Raw genomic sequence first — 12,113 nt, 5'->3', positions numbered from 1 at the left:
GTGATGGACACAGTGAGGAGAGGCAGGCCGGACACTGGGCACGCAGGCCCCGTGAGCCCGTGATGTCCTCAGACTCATGGTCACAGGGGCCACCCAGGCAGCAGTGACAGGACTAGGAGTGGCCCATCCCACTTTAAGAGCAGGTCCCTCCTGGGGGACCGCTGAGGGACCCCAGCCCAGCCCACCTGGCAGCAACCACCTTCTCACGCCCCAGGCGGGATGCTGCTGTCCCCCCCGAGCCACAGGCAGCTGGCAGCCCCGGCCCTCCCCGGGGTCAGCCTCCCCTCCCTGGTCTTGGGGGCTCCGGGGCCAGGGTCTGGTCCTCAGGGCTCTGCTTCTCTTGCCTTCCAGGGAGAAGGAGCTGCCCGGCCTCAGCCCCCGAGAAGCCAAGGTATGAGCCTGTCCTGGGGCACGGGCAGGACACAGTGGGTGGGCGTGAGGCTGGTGACGACAGACCCTGTCCCCAAAGCTGTCCCCAGGGCTAGGTCACCAAAGCCCTGTCCCAGGAATCCGCACGTGGCCAGGAACGCGCCTGAGCCCCGGAGACGCGGTCAGCGGGCGCGGCCCTGTGCCTCTCAGGCCCCTCTCAGTCTGTTCCCAGCACAGTCCCGGCCCCCAGGGCTTCTGGACGCTGCCCATGGGCTGGTCTCCCGCTCTGCGTGGCTTATCCGGTGCCCCCTTCTCCTGCTCCAGCAACATCGCCAGGAGACCCGCAGGGCCGACAAGTGGGCGAAGATGCTACGCAGCTGGGAGCACTAGGGGCCCAGCGAGAAGGTGGGTGCCAGGGGCCCGCAGACGGCATCTGTCCCATGGGGGTGGGGGCAAAGCCCCTGCCTCCCCCGGACCCCAACCCCACGGGAATGCCCCTGTCTGGGGCGAGTCTGCTGGCAGAGCCCAAGCCTCTCCAGATCCAAGTGGGCAGCGGTGGGAGCAACAGGTCAGGGCCCAGTGCCCTCCTCCTCGTGGGAGACGGGGCCCAGCTCCGGGGAGACCCAGCTTCTCGGGGGAAAGACACAGAGCCAAGACCAGAAGCTTCCAGATGCCTCTTGCTCCTGGGGCTCGGAGGGGTGGGCCTGGTTCTGGGTCCCGGCACTGCCTTCTCTCCTGCAGATGCATCGGCGCCTCTATAAAGGGGTCCCTCCCCAGGTGAGGGGGTCAGGTGTGGGCCCTCCTGCTCCATATTGAGAAGGTGAAGTCCACCCACCAGGGGCTCTACGAGGTAAGCCCTTCCACCCACAGCAGAGGCGTGGCCCTTGGAGGAGGCCTGGGCAGGAGCCGAGGGCACCCCATGGGGAGAGGTGAGCTCGGGGTCCAGGAGGACAGGGCTCCGTGCGGGGGAGGGGAAGACCCATGGGCTGACCCTCGGGAGTGTCCTCGGCGCCCAGGGCTGCAGAACCCGATCCCTGTCATCCCAGGCACGGTGGGCTCCTGGGGGGGACCCCGCCTCAGAGACCACGGAAGGAAGGAGGTGTCCGCAGGACACGGCCCAGGGGGGCTCGGGACGCTCTCTGCTTCGGGGACAGTTGGTGGCAGTTGGGGTTCCGTGCCCTGATGCTGGCTCCTCCTCCCCGGTTCTGCCCCCAGACAATGAAGGAGCGGGCCCAACTATCCTGCAAAGACGTCAGACAAATCGACCTGGACGTGAACCGGACCTACAGGAACCACATCATGCTCCGGGACCGCTATGGCGTCGGGTGAGGCTGGGGGACAAGCAGGGCTCTGGGGGCACGGGAGCTCCTCGGGGGGTCCGGCGCGACCCAGGGGGCTTCTGGGTGGGGGACGCGGGGTCTCTGAGGAGAGAGGGAGGAATGACAGCAACGTGGTCCGGCCGCATGGTGGACGTGGGAGCAGGACCCAGGGGTCCCTACCCCCCCCCCGAGGCTGCTGCGATGGGAGGGCATCGGGCCAGGGCCTGGCGGGGCAGCCATGTGCGCGGAACCCAAAGGTTGGCGGGGGGCTGGTAGGAGGGAGCCGAGCCGGGGGGCGGGTCGTGGCAGGGGCCACTATGGGGAGCTGGGGCCGGGCAGCACAGACTCGGCCGGGCGAGGACACACATGGACGGACGAGGGACACACGGTCAAGGGGACAGCCCGCTGGGTGTGATTCTGCGTGGACTGGCATTGTATTTTCCACAGTGGACACTGTGTGTAAAGATGGCCAGGACCCCGAACCCCCAAATGCCACCCGGCCCCGCCCCGGGTCCCGTGCTCACCCCCCGCATCCCCCGCCGCACGTGTCCCGCCCCGAGCCTCGCAGAAGACCGCGGGTCCCCTGGGGCTGCACTCTGCTCCTCGGGGGGGCTCCCACGCGGCTCGGGCAGACCAGAGCCACCACCCCGCTCTCCCGTCCCCAGGCAGCGAGGCCTGTTCCACGTCCTCCTGGCCTATTCGGTCTACAACCCCGTGAGTGTCCCTGCCGCCGGCCCTCCTGCCCCGCGGGTGCCCTTTGTCCCCAGGACGCCTAAGCAGGCGGGACTCCTAGTTGGGACTCCAGTTCCCATGGCCCCAGAGACGCAAGCGAGAGGCCCTGCACCCTAGGCCTGAGGCCGGGCTGGGGTGCAGACCTCAGTGCGGGGAGGAACGGCCCCTGAGTCCCCGAGCCCTGGGTGCGGGGGGGCTCTGGCCTGCACCGCTGTGGTGCTGCCGCTCGGGGCTGGGTCCTGAGGAGCCCGTGGGAGGATCGGGACTGGGCGGGGAGGGCGGTTCCCATTGCTCTGACCTCCCCCCAGCGCGGTGGCCCCGTCCCATGGGGTCTGGCTCTTGCAGGAGGTGCGCTACTGTCAGAGGATGAGCGACATCGTGGGACTCCTCCTGACGCTCCTGCGTGAGGAAGACGCGTTCTGGGCCCTGGCCCAGCTGATGAGCTTGGAGACCCACGCCATGCACGGTAGGGGGCCTGCAGGGCGCCTGGGCGGGACCTGGAACTCGGGACTCCCTCCCTGCAGGGCGGCCGCAGCAGCGGGGCAGTCCGGGACCCCCAGCCAGCCCGCCTCCCCTCCGGCAAAGGGCGCGGCCTCCTCAGGGCGTCTGTAGCCACGGCCACTGGCCCCAGCGTTTGCAGACCGTTCTCGCCTTCCCACGGGGCCTTCTGCCCCCTGTCTGGCAGCCGGCTTGCCCGCCGGGTCCCCCGGCATCCCACGGCCAGATGGAGCCCTGGCGGTGGCATGTCCCGCTCCCTGGACCCTCAGTCCGGCACCCAAGCCCAGGCGTTGGGCCTGCACACCCCATCACCCTCCCCGTGGGAGGCTTGTTCTGCCCCTCAGGGCTGGTGAACCCCTTGCCCCTGCTGCGACCACTGTGGGAAGTGTGCTGGGCCCGAAGGGCCTGGTGCTCAGCCTGGCCGCCCACTCAGCTGGGTCTGTGAGGAGGAGGGACCCCTGGCCCGGCCCCCAGGCCTGGACGGCTCTGCTGCGGTTGCAGACGAGCGGGCGCAGCCGGTGCTGGGCGGGCTGTGGGCACACACTCCGGTCAGGGCATGGGAGCGGAGCCCCCGGCAGACCCACTGCCCACCTGCTGGGGACAAGGCCCTGATGGTGGGGGTTCCTGGGGCCTTCTCAGGGTTCTTCGCTCCGGGATTCCCAAAGCTGGCCCGTTTCCAGCGGCATCATGACAGCATCATGGAGAAGGAGCTCAGAGGCCTGAAGAAACACCTGGCGAGTAGACGCTCCCTGGAGGCCCTGCCCTCACGGCCCGGGGCAGGGGTAGGGGACCCGCAGAACCCTGTCCACGCTGCCCAGAGCCCGGTGTCCTGATCTGTTTCCTGCTGGGCCCAGGGCGCCCTCGGGGCTGAGCGTGGCCTCGGGGAGTGTGTTCCCCCTGGCTGCGCCGGTGGCGTGCGGCCGTCGGCTGGGCCCCGAGCACCTTGTGTCCTTCTGCCAGGACGAGCAAGTGACGTACACCACCATGTGGTTTCTGCAATGTTTCATTGGGCGGGTAAGGCCCTCAGGCAAACCTGGTCCCTGACCTGCTCCCGGCCCCGGGCCCAGGGGAAGCCCGAGCTCAGCCTCACGCTCCAGACCAGCCAGGCCCCACCCCGAAGGCCCTGAGCCTGAGGCTTGCCGTCCTAATGCGTCCTGGAGCCCCAAAGGGGGCCCCTTGAGGATGTCCCGGGGGACCGGTGCTATCCATCTCCGCCTCCCCAGGGAAGACCTCGTCTTCCTGGCCAGCCTGCAGTCCTGCCAGGGTGTGTGGGCACCGAGGGTGGGACAGAGTCTGTGGCGCCCCAGGTCTGTGGGTCGTACTGGCCAGTCCCTCCCCGCCCAAGGTCGTCTGGAGCCCATCTTCCCCAGGAGGAGGACACCCACACAACGGGCTCCGGGGCCCTGTCCGACGCAGCCAGGGGTGTGGCAGGGGCTGGGCAGAGGGGAGTTCATCACCCCGTGGAGACCCCCCTGGGCCTCCCACACCCGCTCCCCCGCAGACCCCCTTCGTGCTCACCCTGACGCTGTGGGACGCCTACATGCTGGACGGAGCGCGCGTCCTCACGGCTATGGCCTACACCATCCTCAGGTTGCACCGCAGTACGGGACCCTGCGGGAGCCCAGGGGTGCCCCATGCAGGTGTGGGGGGCCGGGGAGATGGCCCACTGCTCCCGGGGGCGAGGAGCAGGCAGGCCTTGGTGGAGGGACACTGGCTGGCCGTGGCTTGGGGGACCCCTGCAGAGGAGCAGCGGCCACGGGGCCTCTCCTGCGCGGCTCTGCCCGTGGTGCTCCTGGGAACAGCGGGACGCCCAACCGCTGTCCCCGGGCAGGATCCTGGGACAGTGGGGAGGCGCCCCTCTGCTCTGACTCACACCCATTGCCCAGAACGCCTCCTGAAGCTGCCCCTGGAAGGGCTGCAGGGCTTCCTTCAAGACACCCTGGCCCAGCCCTGGGCCCTGGAGGATGAGGCGGTCCTCAGACACCTTCGGGCCTCCATGGCCCATCTCCGAAGGAGGAAGTGCGACCTGCCCCTGCCAGGTGGGCTCCGGTCCCCGTCCCCTCACGCCTCGCCCCCCTGGGGCAGCTCACAGTGGACCCGTCCCCGGGGGCCCTCCTCTGTGTCTCTGACCCTCTGCTCTTCTGCTCCAACCTCAGGGAACCCAAGCCCGGCCCGGGCATCGGGGTGCTCCCCGAGGGGGCGGGGCATGCGCGGCCTGGATGAGCTGTGAGGGGCAGGTCCGGGTGGACACCCAGGGAGCCGGGAGCACAGCCTGGGGGCGCAGCCTGCTGGGCACAAGCAGCCTGCTGGAGACGCTGACCCAGTCTGCCTCTTTGCAGCTGGCCCTGAGGAGCTCCCCAAGATGCCCCTGGGCCAGGAGCAGATGTCCCCAGCCCCGACGGCCCTCCTCCCTGCTCCTACCCTGGAGACGCTCTCCGGAGCGGAGGGGCTGGCCTCCCCAGACCCAGCCACACACGCTGAGCAGCTGGGACCCCTTCCCCACCAGGCTATGATCAAGGCCGAGCAGCCGCTGCAGGAGGGAAGGTCAACGTAGCCCTTGGCTGCACCCCTGTGGCCTGAAGCCCCTGGGACCCTAGTTCTGGCACAGCTGCCCCCAGCCCAGGACCCCTCGATGGCCCGGCAGCCCCCGCAGCAACGCAGCTCCCTCCCCAACCTGCCAGGACACCAGGGGTGTGTGTGCAGGGGGGCCTGTGGACATGGCCTTGAGACCACAACACTGGGTCCCTTTCCCTTTAACCCCTGCTAGGGCCACCCCGGTGGCCACACCCCAGACCAGGCCCCAAACGTCTCTGGGTCTCGTGGGATGAGGTCGCCCCAGCCCAGGAAGGAGGACGCAGTAGGCCGGGGACACCCTTCCTGCCCTGGGGCCTCCGCAGCTCCTGCCCCTGTGTGCGCTTGGACCGGCCCAGCCGAGACACCTGCGGGCCAGCACTGAGCCTGCAGCCCCAGGGCCCTGAGCCTGCCTGGGCTCCTCTGATCGCCTCCTTGATGGGAAAAGTAGATGCCCCTCGGCCTCTGGAGAAGAGCTTGGGGGCCGAGAGGCTCTGGGCAGCCAGCACGGTGCCCTGCCTCCTCACTCGGGACTTCTTGGAAGATGGAAGTCCCCACCGCCCCCCCCACCAGGAGGTACAAGTCACTGACCTAGAGGGACCTCCTCTGGCCTGACCCCCGAGACAACACGAGCTCCCCCGTGACCAGAAGGAAGACTGATGGGTCTCGGGCCCCATGGCCTTGGGCAGTCCTGAGTTCTGACCCAAGGCTGCTCAAGTCTTGAAGGACTCTCTGTGTCCACCTGGGGCCTGGGTGTGCCCCACAGGTGCACGACTCCCACCTAGGGCAGCGCTGGGGACCACAGGTTACCCCAGCCTGGGCGCATGGACAGGCAGGTGGGCCCTGCCCTCCCCTCCCCAACAGCAGGAGGCAGGGGCCACCAGAGCGCAGGTCTCCACCAGTCACCTGGCAGCCATGGGGCAGTGGCTGAGGCCAGGCAGATGTGTCGGGATCCTGTCCGGGAACCCAGACGCTGCACACCGGCTCAGGTCCGCGTCCTCAGCACCTGCCTCTCAAGGAAACTCGGGAAACGTGCCGACACCTGCAGTCAGCACAGACGCCACGTGGGGGACGCTAGCGCCCAGGCCTCCGTGGGACTTCCGCCTTCCCCTGAAGAAGAAGCAGGTGTCTGCACCTGCTTGGTTCTGAGGAGAAGGAGAGGTTCTGAGGGGAAGACTCGCACCCTTGGTTCTGAGCCCCTGTTGAATGCTGGAAAGTTCAATAAAGTGTTGTCGAGGTCGAACGCAAAGCTGGCCTGACGCGTGGAGCCCAGACTCTCTGCGAGACGCACCAGACAGACACCCAGACAGAAGAGGGTGGCTCGGCCCAGGCCGCCTCCGCAGTCCCCGCAGGGCTCCCCGCAGAGGGGCCTCCAGGCAGACAACGCGGAGGGACCCAGGCGCCTTCCCATCTCGCCCAGACGCCAGCGTCAAGACCATCCAATAATTTACTGCAACTCAGCCTGTGCCCAAAGGACCAGGACGGGGCTAGGGGACGAGTGACAGCCGGGTGCCGCTGGCCTCAGGTCACCACAGTCTGTGCAAAGCGTCCTGGGAGGTGTGTGGACTCCGTGCAGGGAGCCTGGGCGGCCCGGGGGCGCTTCCTTCCTTCCCTCCCCTGCCCCTCCCTCCGACGGCAGCACCTCCTCCTGGCATCCGGCACCTGCATGCCCCATGCCCGCGCTCCGTGCCCGTGCTCCGGGGGCACAGAGGGCCTGCGAGATGGTGGGGGGAGGGGCGGGGGGCCCCGAAGGGACGTCAGGACAGCAGACACTTGCAGCTCATGCAGCCGGGGCCCCCCTCGTCGGGCGGGCTCAGCTTCCGCACCTTGTGCTGCCGAATCTCGCGCACCAGCGTGTAGAAGGCATCCTCCACGCCCTGGGAAGAAGGGGCCGGTTCAGAGTGGGACTCAGCCTGGGGGCCTGGCAGGAGAGGGGACCGAGGGACCCCCGGCCTCAAGCTCAGGTAGAATCCCTGACCTCCCCCCGCCTTCCCATGCCAACTCCCACGTGGCTGTCGGGCCCGCTTATCCCGCAGCCCCAGGCCTGCCCCCACCAGGCAGCTCGCTCCTCAGGAGCCTCCCCGACAGGCCCGGGGTCTGGCTCGCAGCTTGAACATCCCCGTGTCCCTCTCCTTTCTGACCTGCCAACCTTGTCCCCACCAGCCCATGAAGGGGAAGGGCCAACAAGGGCCCACAGGGCACTCTGGGGGCCGAGAAGCCAGGGCCCCAGGGTCGCCGCTCCGGCCTGGCTCAGGGCAGCTCTCTCCAGGGACCTCCGCCTCTCCCTGGAGCTGGGTCAGCGCAGACCCTGGGCCCTGGCCTCCCTCGCTGCCCTGCCGTCCGGGGACACTTACAGCGCTAGGGGCCGCTGGGTCACGGGGGTCCCGGAGGGTCCCAGAGGGTCCCGGAGCTGGAGCCAGAGCCAGAGCGGCTGCCCTGTGTCGGGGGAGAGGGGGCATGAGCAGTGCTCCCTGGCAGGGGCGGGGCGGGGCGGGTCCCTGGCTCGAGGTGGGGTGCGGAGCCGGCTCACCTGGCGCGTCTTAGCCGACGTCTCGATGTAGGGGATGCCGTAGCTGCGGGCGAGGTCCTGTGCCTGCCGGGACTCCACGGTGCGGGCAGCCAGGTCACACTTGTTCCCCACCAGCACCATGGGCACGTCATCGGAGTCCTTCACTCGCTTGATCTGCTCCCTACAAGGAAGAAAGTGGGAGCCAGTCGCTCGGCCGCAGGCTCGGCTGCATCCAGTACCAGGACAGAGAATGAGGAGATACAAGGACAGGAAAGCCCCGAGGGCCGGCCAGCAGCTCACCTGTACTGGTGGATGTCCTCAAAGGACTTGGTGTTGTTGATGGCAAACACACACAGGAAGCCCTCCCCGGTGCGCATGTACTGATCCCGCATGGCGCTGTACTCCTCCTGGCCCGCCGTGTCCAGGATGTCCAGCAGGCACGTCTCCCCGTCGATAACCACTTGCTTCCGGTAGGAGTCCTGCAGGAGGACAGGGCTTCAGGAACGCCCCCAACCTCTCCTAGGATGGGCCCATACTGGGCACCTCTCCTGCCCCGCCCCCAAGTCCCACAAGCGGGGGACGCCCTCCCGTGGAGCACACGGACGACAAGCCCACCTCAGGAGTGGAGGCTGGGGACAGGAGCGCTGACACTCACCTCAATGGTGGGGTCGTACTCATCCACAAAGTGGTTCTGGATCAGCTGGATGGTCAGGGCACTTTTCCCCACGCCTCCAGCGCCCACCACCACAAGCTTGTATTCCGTCATCGCTCCTCAAGGGCTGAAGCACGGGGCACTGCGGTGGTCTCCCGTCCGGCCTGCTGAGGGAGCCGCACTCAGCACAGGCCCAGCCCCACAGAGCAGGCCTGTGAGGTCCCCACGCGGCTGTCCCACCGTCTGGCCCCAAACAGCCAGGGAACCGGGCCCAGCCCCCCCCCCCCACCTGCAGCCCCTCCAGCCCAGGGGTGGCAGAGGGCCCCCACTCCAGCTGCACTTATGGCTCTGAGAGAGCAGGGAGCTGGCCCCCAAAAGGCAGAGCTGACAGCTGAGAGCATCTCCCAAGCACGCACCCAAATTAGAAGTTGCTGGGTAGGCAGAAAGCCCGAGCTGGAAGCCCTGCAGGCTGAGGTTACCGGTCCCCTCCCTGCAAGAACAGGTCGGGCCACAGCAGCGTGCCCGGGCAGGCCAGCGCCAGCCTTAGACCGGCTGCGGACCCCCCCTCCCCACCCCAGCATGTTGCTGCCTTTGACAAGCATTTACTGAGCGCCTACTGCATGCCAGCTGCTGTTCCAGGCGCAGGGGGACGGGCAGAGAAAGAAGCCCCCGCCCCCTTCTCCAAGGAAAAGGCCGGCACGCGTTAAAATAAGGGGAAACCCACGGTATCCTGCTGCCAATGAGCTTCGGAGAAAGGAAGACCGAGGAGGCGGCCGGGCGCGGGTTGGGGGGGAGGACGGCTCCCGGTAACGGACCGAGCGAGAGAACAGGCCCAGCGGAGGCGCGGGGCAGGGGTGCAGGTGAGCAAGACTCAAGGCCTCCGGCTGGGGTGTGCCGATTTGTGAGGTTGAACGCGGGGTGCCCTTGCTCCTGTCCCCAGACAGTGGGCAGCGATTTCCTAACCCCTGACTCGCCGGCTGTGTACCGTGATGGCCGCCCAGTGCCCGAGCCCTTGGGAGCGCGCCGTGGACTCGAGGGGGGCCGCGGCGGACCTCGGCTCGGGAGGCCCCCCGCACGCTGCCCGAGAGTACGGCTGGGGCCCCGCGGAGGGCAGGGCCAGGGGCGCGGACGCACCGCGCCCCCGCCGCCGCCCGCAGCCCTCCCGCCCGCTGCTCACCTGCGCCCCCGCGCGCCCCGCCGCCGCCGCCGCGCCTCCAACGCCCCGCGCCGCAGCCCCGGTCCGGGCCGCCGCCCGCCCCCCGCCCGCCCCCGCCGCACTCACCGCTCACTGGCGCGACTGCCCTCGGGGCCGGGGCCGGGGCCGGGGCGGGGAAAGGGGCCGCGGCCGGGGCGCGCGGCTCGCCCAGCTCATGGGCTCGGTCCGCGGAGGGTGCGGCTCCGGCTGCGGGCGGCGGGCGGCGGGCGGCGGGGCGCGGGCGGCGGACACTCGGGGAGGTGGGGGGGGGCGGCGGCGACCGGCGCACGCCCCGCCCTGCGCCCGTCCGTCAGCCTGGCGCGGCTTGCCATTGGCCGAGGGCGCCGGGCCCCGCCCTGGAGCCGTCCCGCCCCGTCCCGCCCCGCTCCGGTAGGCCGACCCGCCCGCCCGTCAAGAGCCGTGGCCGGGCGGGGCTTCCGGGAAACGGCCCTGAGGGCGGTGCGGGCCCGGGAGGCCCTCGTGGGCCGCGGCCTAGGCGGGGTGGGCGCTGCCAGGCCGGAGGACTGCGAGGACGCGAGGTCAAGGGTCCGGGCGCGACGGCTTCTCCGGAGAGGTTCCGGACTCTCCCAGGGGAACGGAGGCCCCCGAGGAAAGCCGGACCGACGGCAGTTGTAGGCTGGGGCGGGGTCGCTGCGGTCCGGCTCGAGCCCCTGCCCTGCCCGGGAGGGCTTTCTTGCGTCGCGACGCGCGGTGCACTGAGGGGGCCCCGGAGCCGAAGGCCAGCCCGGGGGACGAGCCTCAGGGAGGGTGGAGGGCCAGCACCGCGGACGCCCCCCGGACTGGGGGACTGAGGGGTGGACGGAAGCCTGGAGCAAAGCAGAGGCGCGGCCGGGGCGAGGGTCAGGCTCCCGGACGGGCCGCGCCGGAAGCCTCTAGGACCCCCAGTGGCCGGAGGCTCGGCTGCCTTGCGCCCCTCTTCCCGTGCGGTGGCTCCCCGGACACCTGGCACCTCGGTTAGTCCTTGGGCGCGGCACAGCCGGTGAGCCCAGAGCCAGAAGGTGCCGGGGCGTCTCTGCGGGGTGGGTGGGCGGGGGGCCCGTCTGCGCCCACGGAGCAGCGAAACACACATATCCTTTTTATCCCGTAGAGGGGGTCTTGCTTCTCTCCAGTGCGCAGCCCCGCCGGGACTCCGAGGACCGGCCTTCTCCCGCACCCCCTCACCACCAGCCTCGCCCAGCTTGAGCAGGCCCTGCAGACCGGCCCCCCCAGCTGCCCACCACCCAGCCCTTCCAACCCTACACAAGCTTACCGTGTGGCCCAATTAACAAATGGTACCCAGCAAATCGCACCCAAAAGTTGCTCCGAGGGGTGTACTGAAATCTCCCCCATCCCAAGCACAAACGCACATCCCATCTCCTTTCGAGATTTTAAAAAAGACATGGTTTTAACATTTTAAAAATTTTCAAAGTGGTGCAGAAACACACCCTCCTTATTTACAAAGAAGGAATGGCGCGTTCCACAGAAGACCCAGCGTTGCTTGGCTTGGACGCCACCCCTCCCCATACCCTGTCCCCTCCCAAGCCGGACCGGGGTTGTTCTCCGGGAGCTCAGCCCACTGCAGGCCGTGACCTTGGCGGACCCCTTCAGGGGCCGCCCCCGCCGCACCGCATCACCGACCCCACGTGCCGTGGCAGTCTAGAACAGGGCGGGATTCGCGCCTGGCGCGCATAAACAGGAGCGGGTGGCGGCGTCCCTCGGGAGCATGGACACTCCAAATTCCCCTCCGGTGTCCAGATCTGCGTTTCCCTCCTCTTCGGGGGATCCTTTCCCATGGCGCTTCCTTTTGTTTTGGCATCGACCACACTGGGAGGCGAGTGTACATCTCTGAAGGCCGGGACCTCAGGGACGACCCTCCCAGCCGGGAAAGGTGGGCGCTGCTCTGCACCAGACACTGCCTTTGCAGGGGCTGACCCCCAGCCTGGCCGCGGCCCAGCCTCCTCGCCGCCCCACCCCTCCACCCCAGCGGCTGGACGGCCTTTCACCTCCGCCCCCTGGCTCCCGCCCAGCGCACAGGGCGCCTACCGCGTGGGGCCGAGCCCTCCAGATCCCAACCCGGTAGGCTGCTGCCCCGCCCCGCCGGCCTGCCCTGGCAACCGTTGCTAAGGGGCGTGGCCGAGCCCGGAGGTTCCCGCGGACTCCTGAATATTTTAGCATTCAAATAAGGCTCCGGCCTCGTTGCCATGGCGCCCCGGCCCCGCAACCCTGCCACCGGAAGAACGACCCCGAGTCGGAGTGAGCGCCCGGCAG

At 69.1% G+C, this 12,113-nt stretch overlaps 1 protein-coding gene, 1 long non-coding RNA gene and 1 pseudogene across 8 annotated transcripts; 2 read left to right on the top strand and 1 right to left on the bottom strand.

The window, feature by feature from the left end:
* The first annotated feature begins 748 nt into the window (after window positions 1–748).
* Window positions 749–2,813, top strand: LOC116598941. Its single transcript, XR_004289202.1, has 4 exons — window positions 749–774; window positions 1,111–1,219; window positions 1,585–1,694; window positions 2,766–2,813. It is a non-coding gene; the product is annotated as an uncharacterized LOC116598941 (long non-coding RNA).
* Window positions 2,814–3,743: 930 nt separating this feature from the next.
* On the top strand, window positions 3,744–6,749 carry LOC116598939 (annotated as a pseudogene).
* A 169-nt stretch (window positions 6,750–6,918) lies between these two features.
* On the bottom strand, window positions 6,919–10,095 carry HRAS (HRas proto-oncogene, GTPase). 7 transcript variants are annotated; one of them, XM_032358454.1, is made up of 6 exons: window positions 9,933–10,094; window positions 9,067–9,140; window positions 8,654–8,814; window positions 8,299–8,477; window positions 8,020–8,179; window positions 6,919–7,366 (listed from the first exon to the last, which is right to left on the bottom strand). In XM_032358454.1, the coding sequence occupies exons 3-6, from the start codon at window positions 8,762–8,764 to the stop codon at window positions 7,247–7,249; spliced, it is 570 nt and encodes a 189-aa protein (XP_032214345.1). In that variant the 5' UTR covers window positions 8,765–8,814; window positions 9,067–9,140; window positions 9,933–10,094; the 3' UTR covers window positions 6,919–7,246. The 7 variants fall into 7 exon arrangements, with proteins under 7 accessions (XP_032214345.1, XP_032214346.1, XP_032214343.1 ...); XM_032358459.1 differs by lacking the exon at window positions 9,067–9,140 and adding an exon at window positions 7,844–7,925 and having other exon boundaries at window positions 7,271–7,366; window positions 9,933–10,095; XM_032358455.1 differs by lacking the exon at window positions 9,067–9,140 and having other exon boundaries at window positions 8,654–8,817.
* Between the last annotated feature and the right edge of the window lie 2,018 nt (window positions 10,096–12,113).

Source organism: Mustela erminea, chromosome 9 (assembly GCF_009829155.1).
Source record: "Mustela erminea isolate mMusErm1 chromosome 9, mMusErm1.Pri, whole genome shotgun sequence".
NCBI lineage: Eukaryota > Metazoa > Chordata > Mammalia > Carnivora > Mustelidae > Mustela > Mustela erminea.
Note: the sequence above shows the minus strand (reverse complement) of the source record. Positions and strands in the feature narration are given on the sequence as shown.

What these genes read in the sequence shown, in the direction of transcription:
- HRAS (XM_032358454.1), bottom strand. Translation starts at nt 8,764, where the DNA reads ATGACGGAATACAAGCTTGTGGTGGTGGGCGCTGGAGGCGTGGGGAAA. An exon ending in AGTACGACCCCACCATTGAG is followed by an intron (nt 8,478 to 8,653) that starts GTGAGTGTCAGC and finishes GTCCTCCTGCAG; the next exon opens with GACTCCTACCGGAAGCAAGT. An exon ending in GAGGACATCCACCAGTACAG is followed by an intron (nt 8,180 to 8,298) that starts GTGAGCTGCTGG and finishes TCTTCCTTGTAG; the next exon opens with GGAGCAGATCAAGCGAGTGA.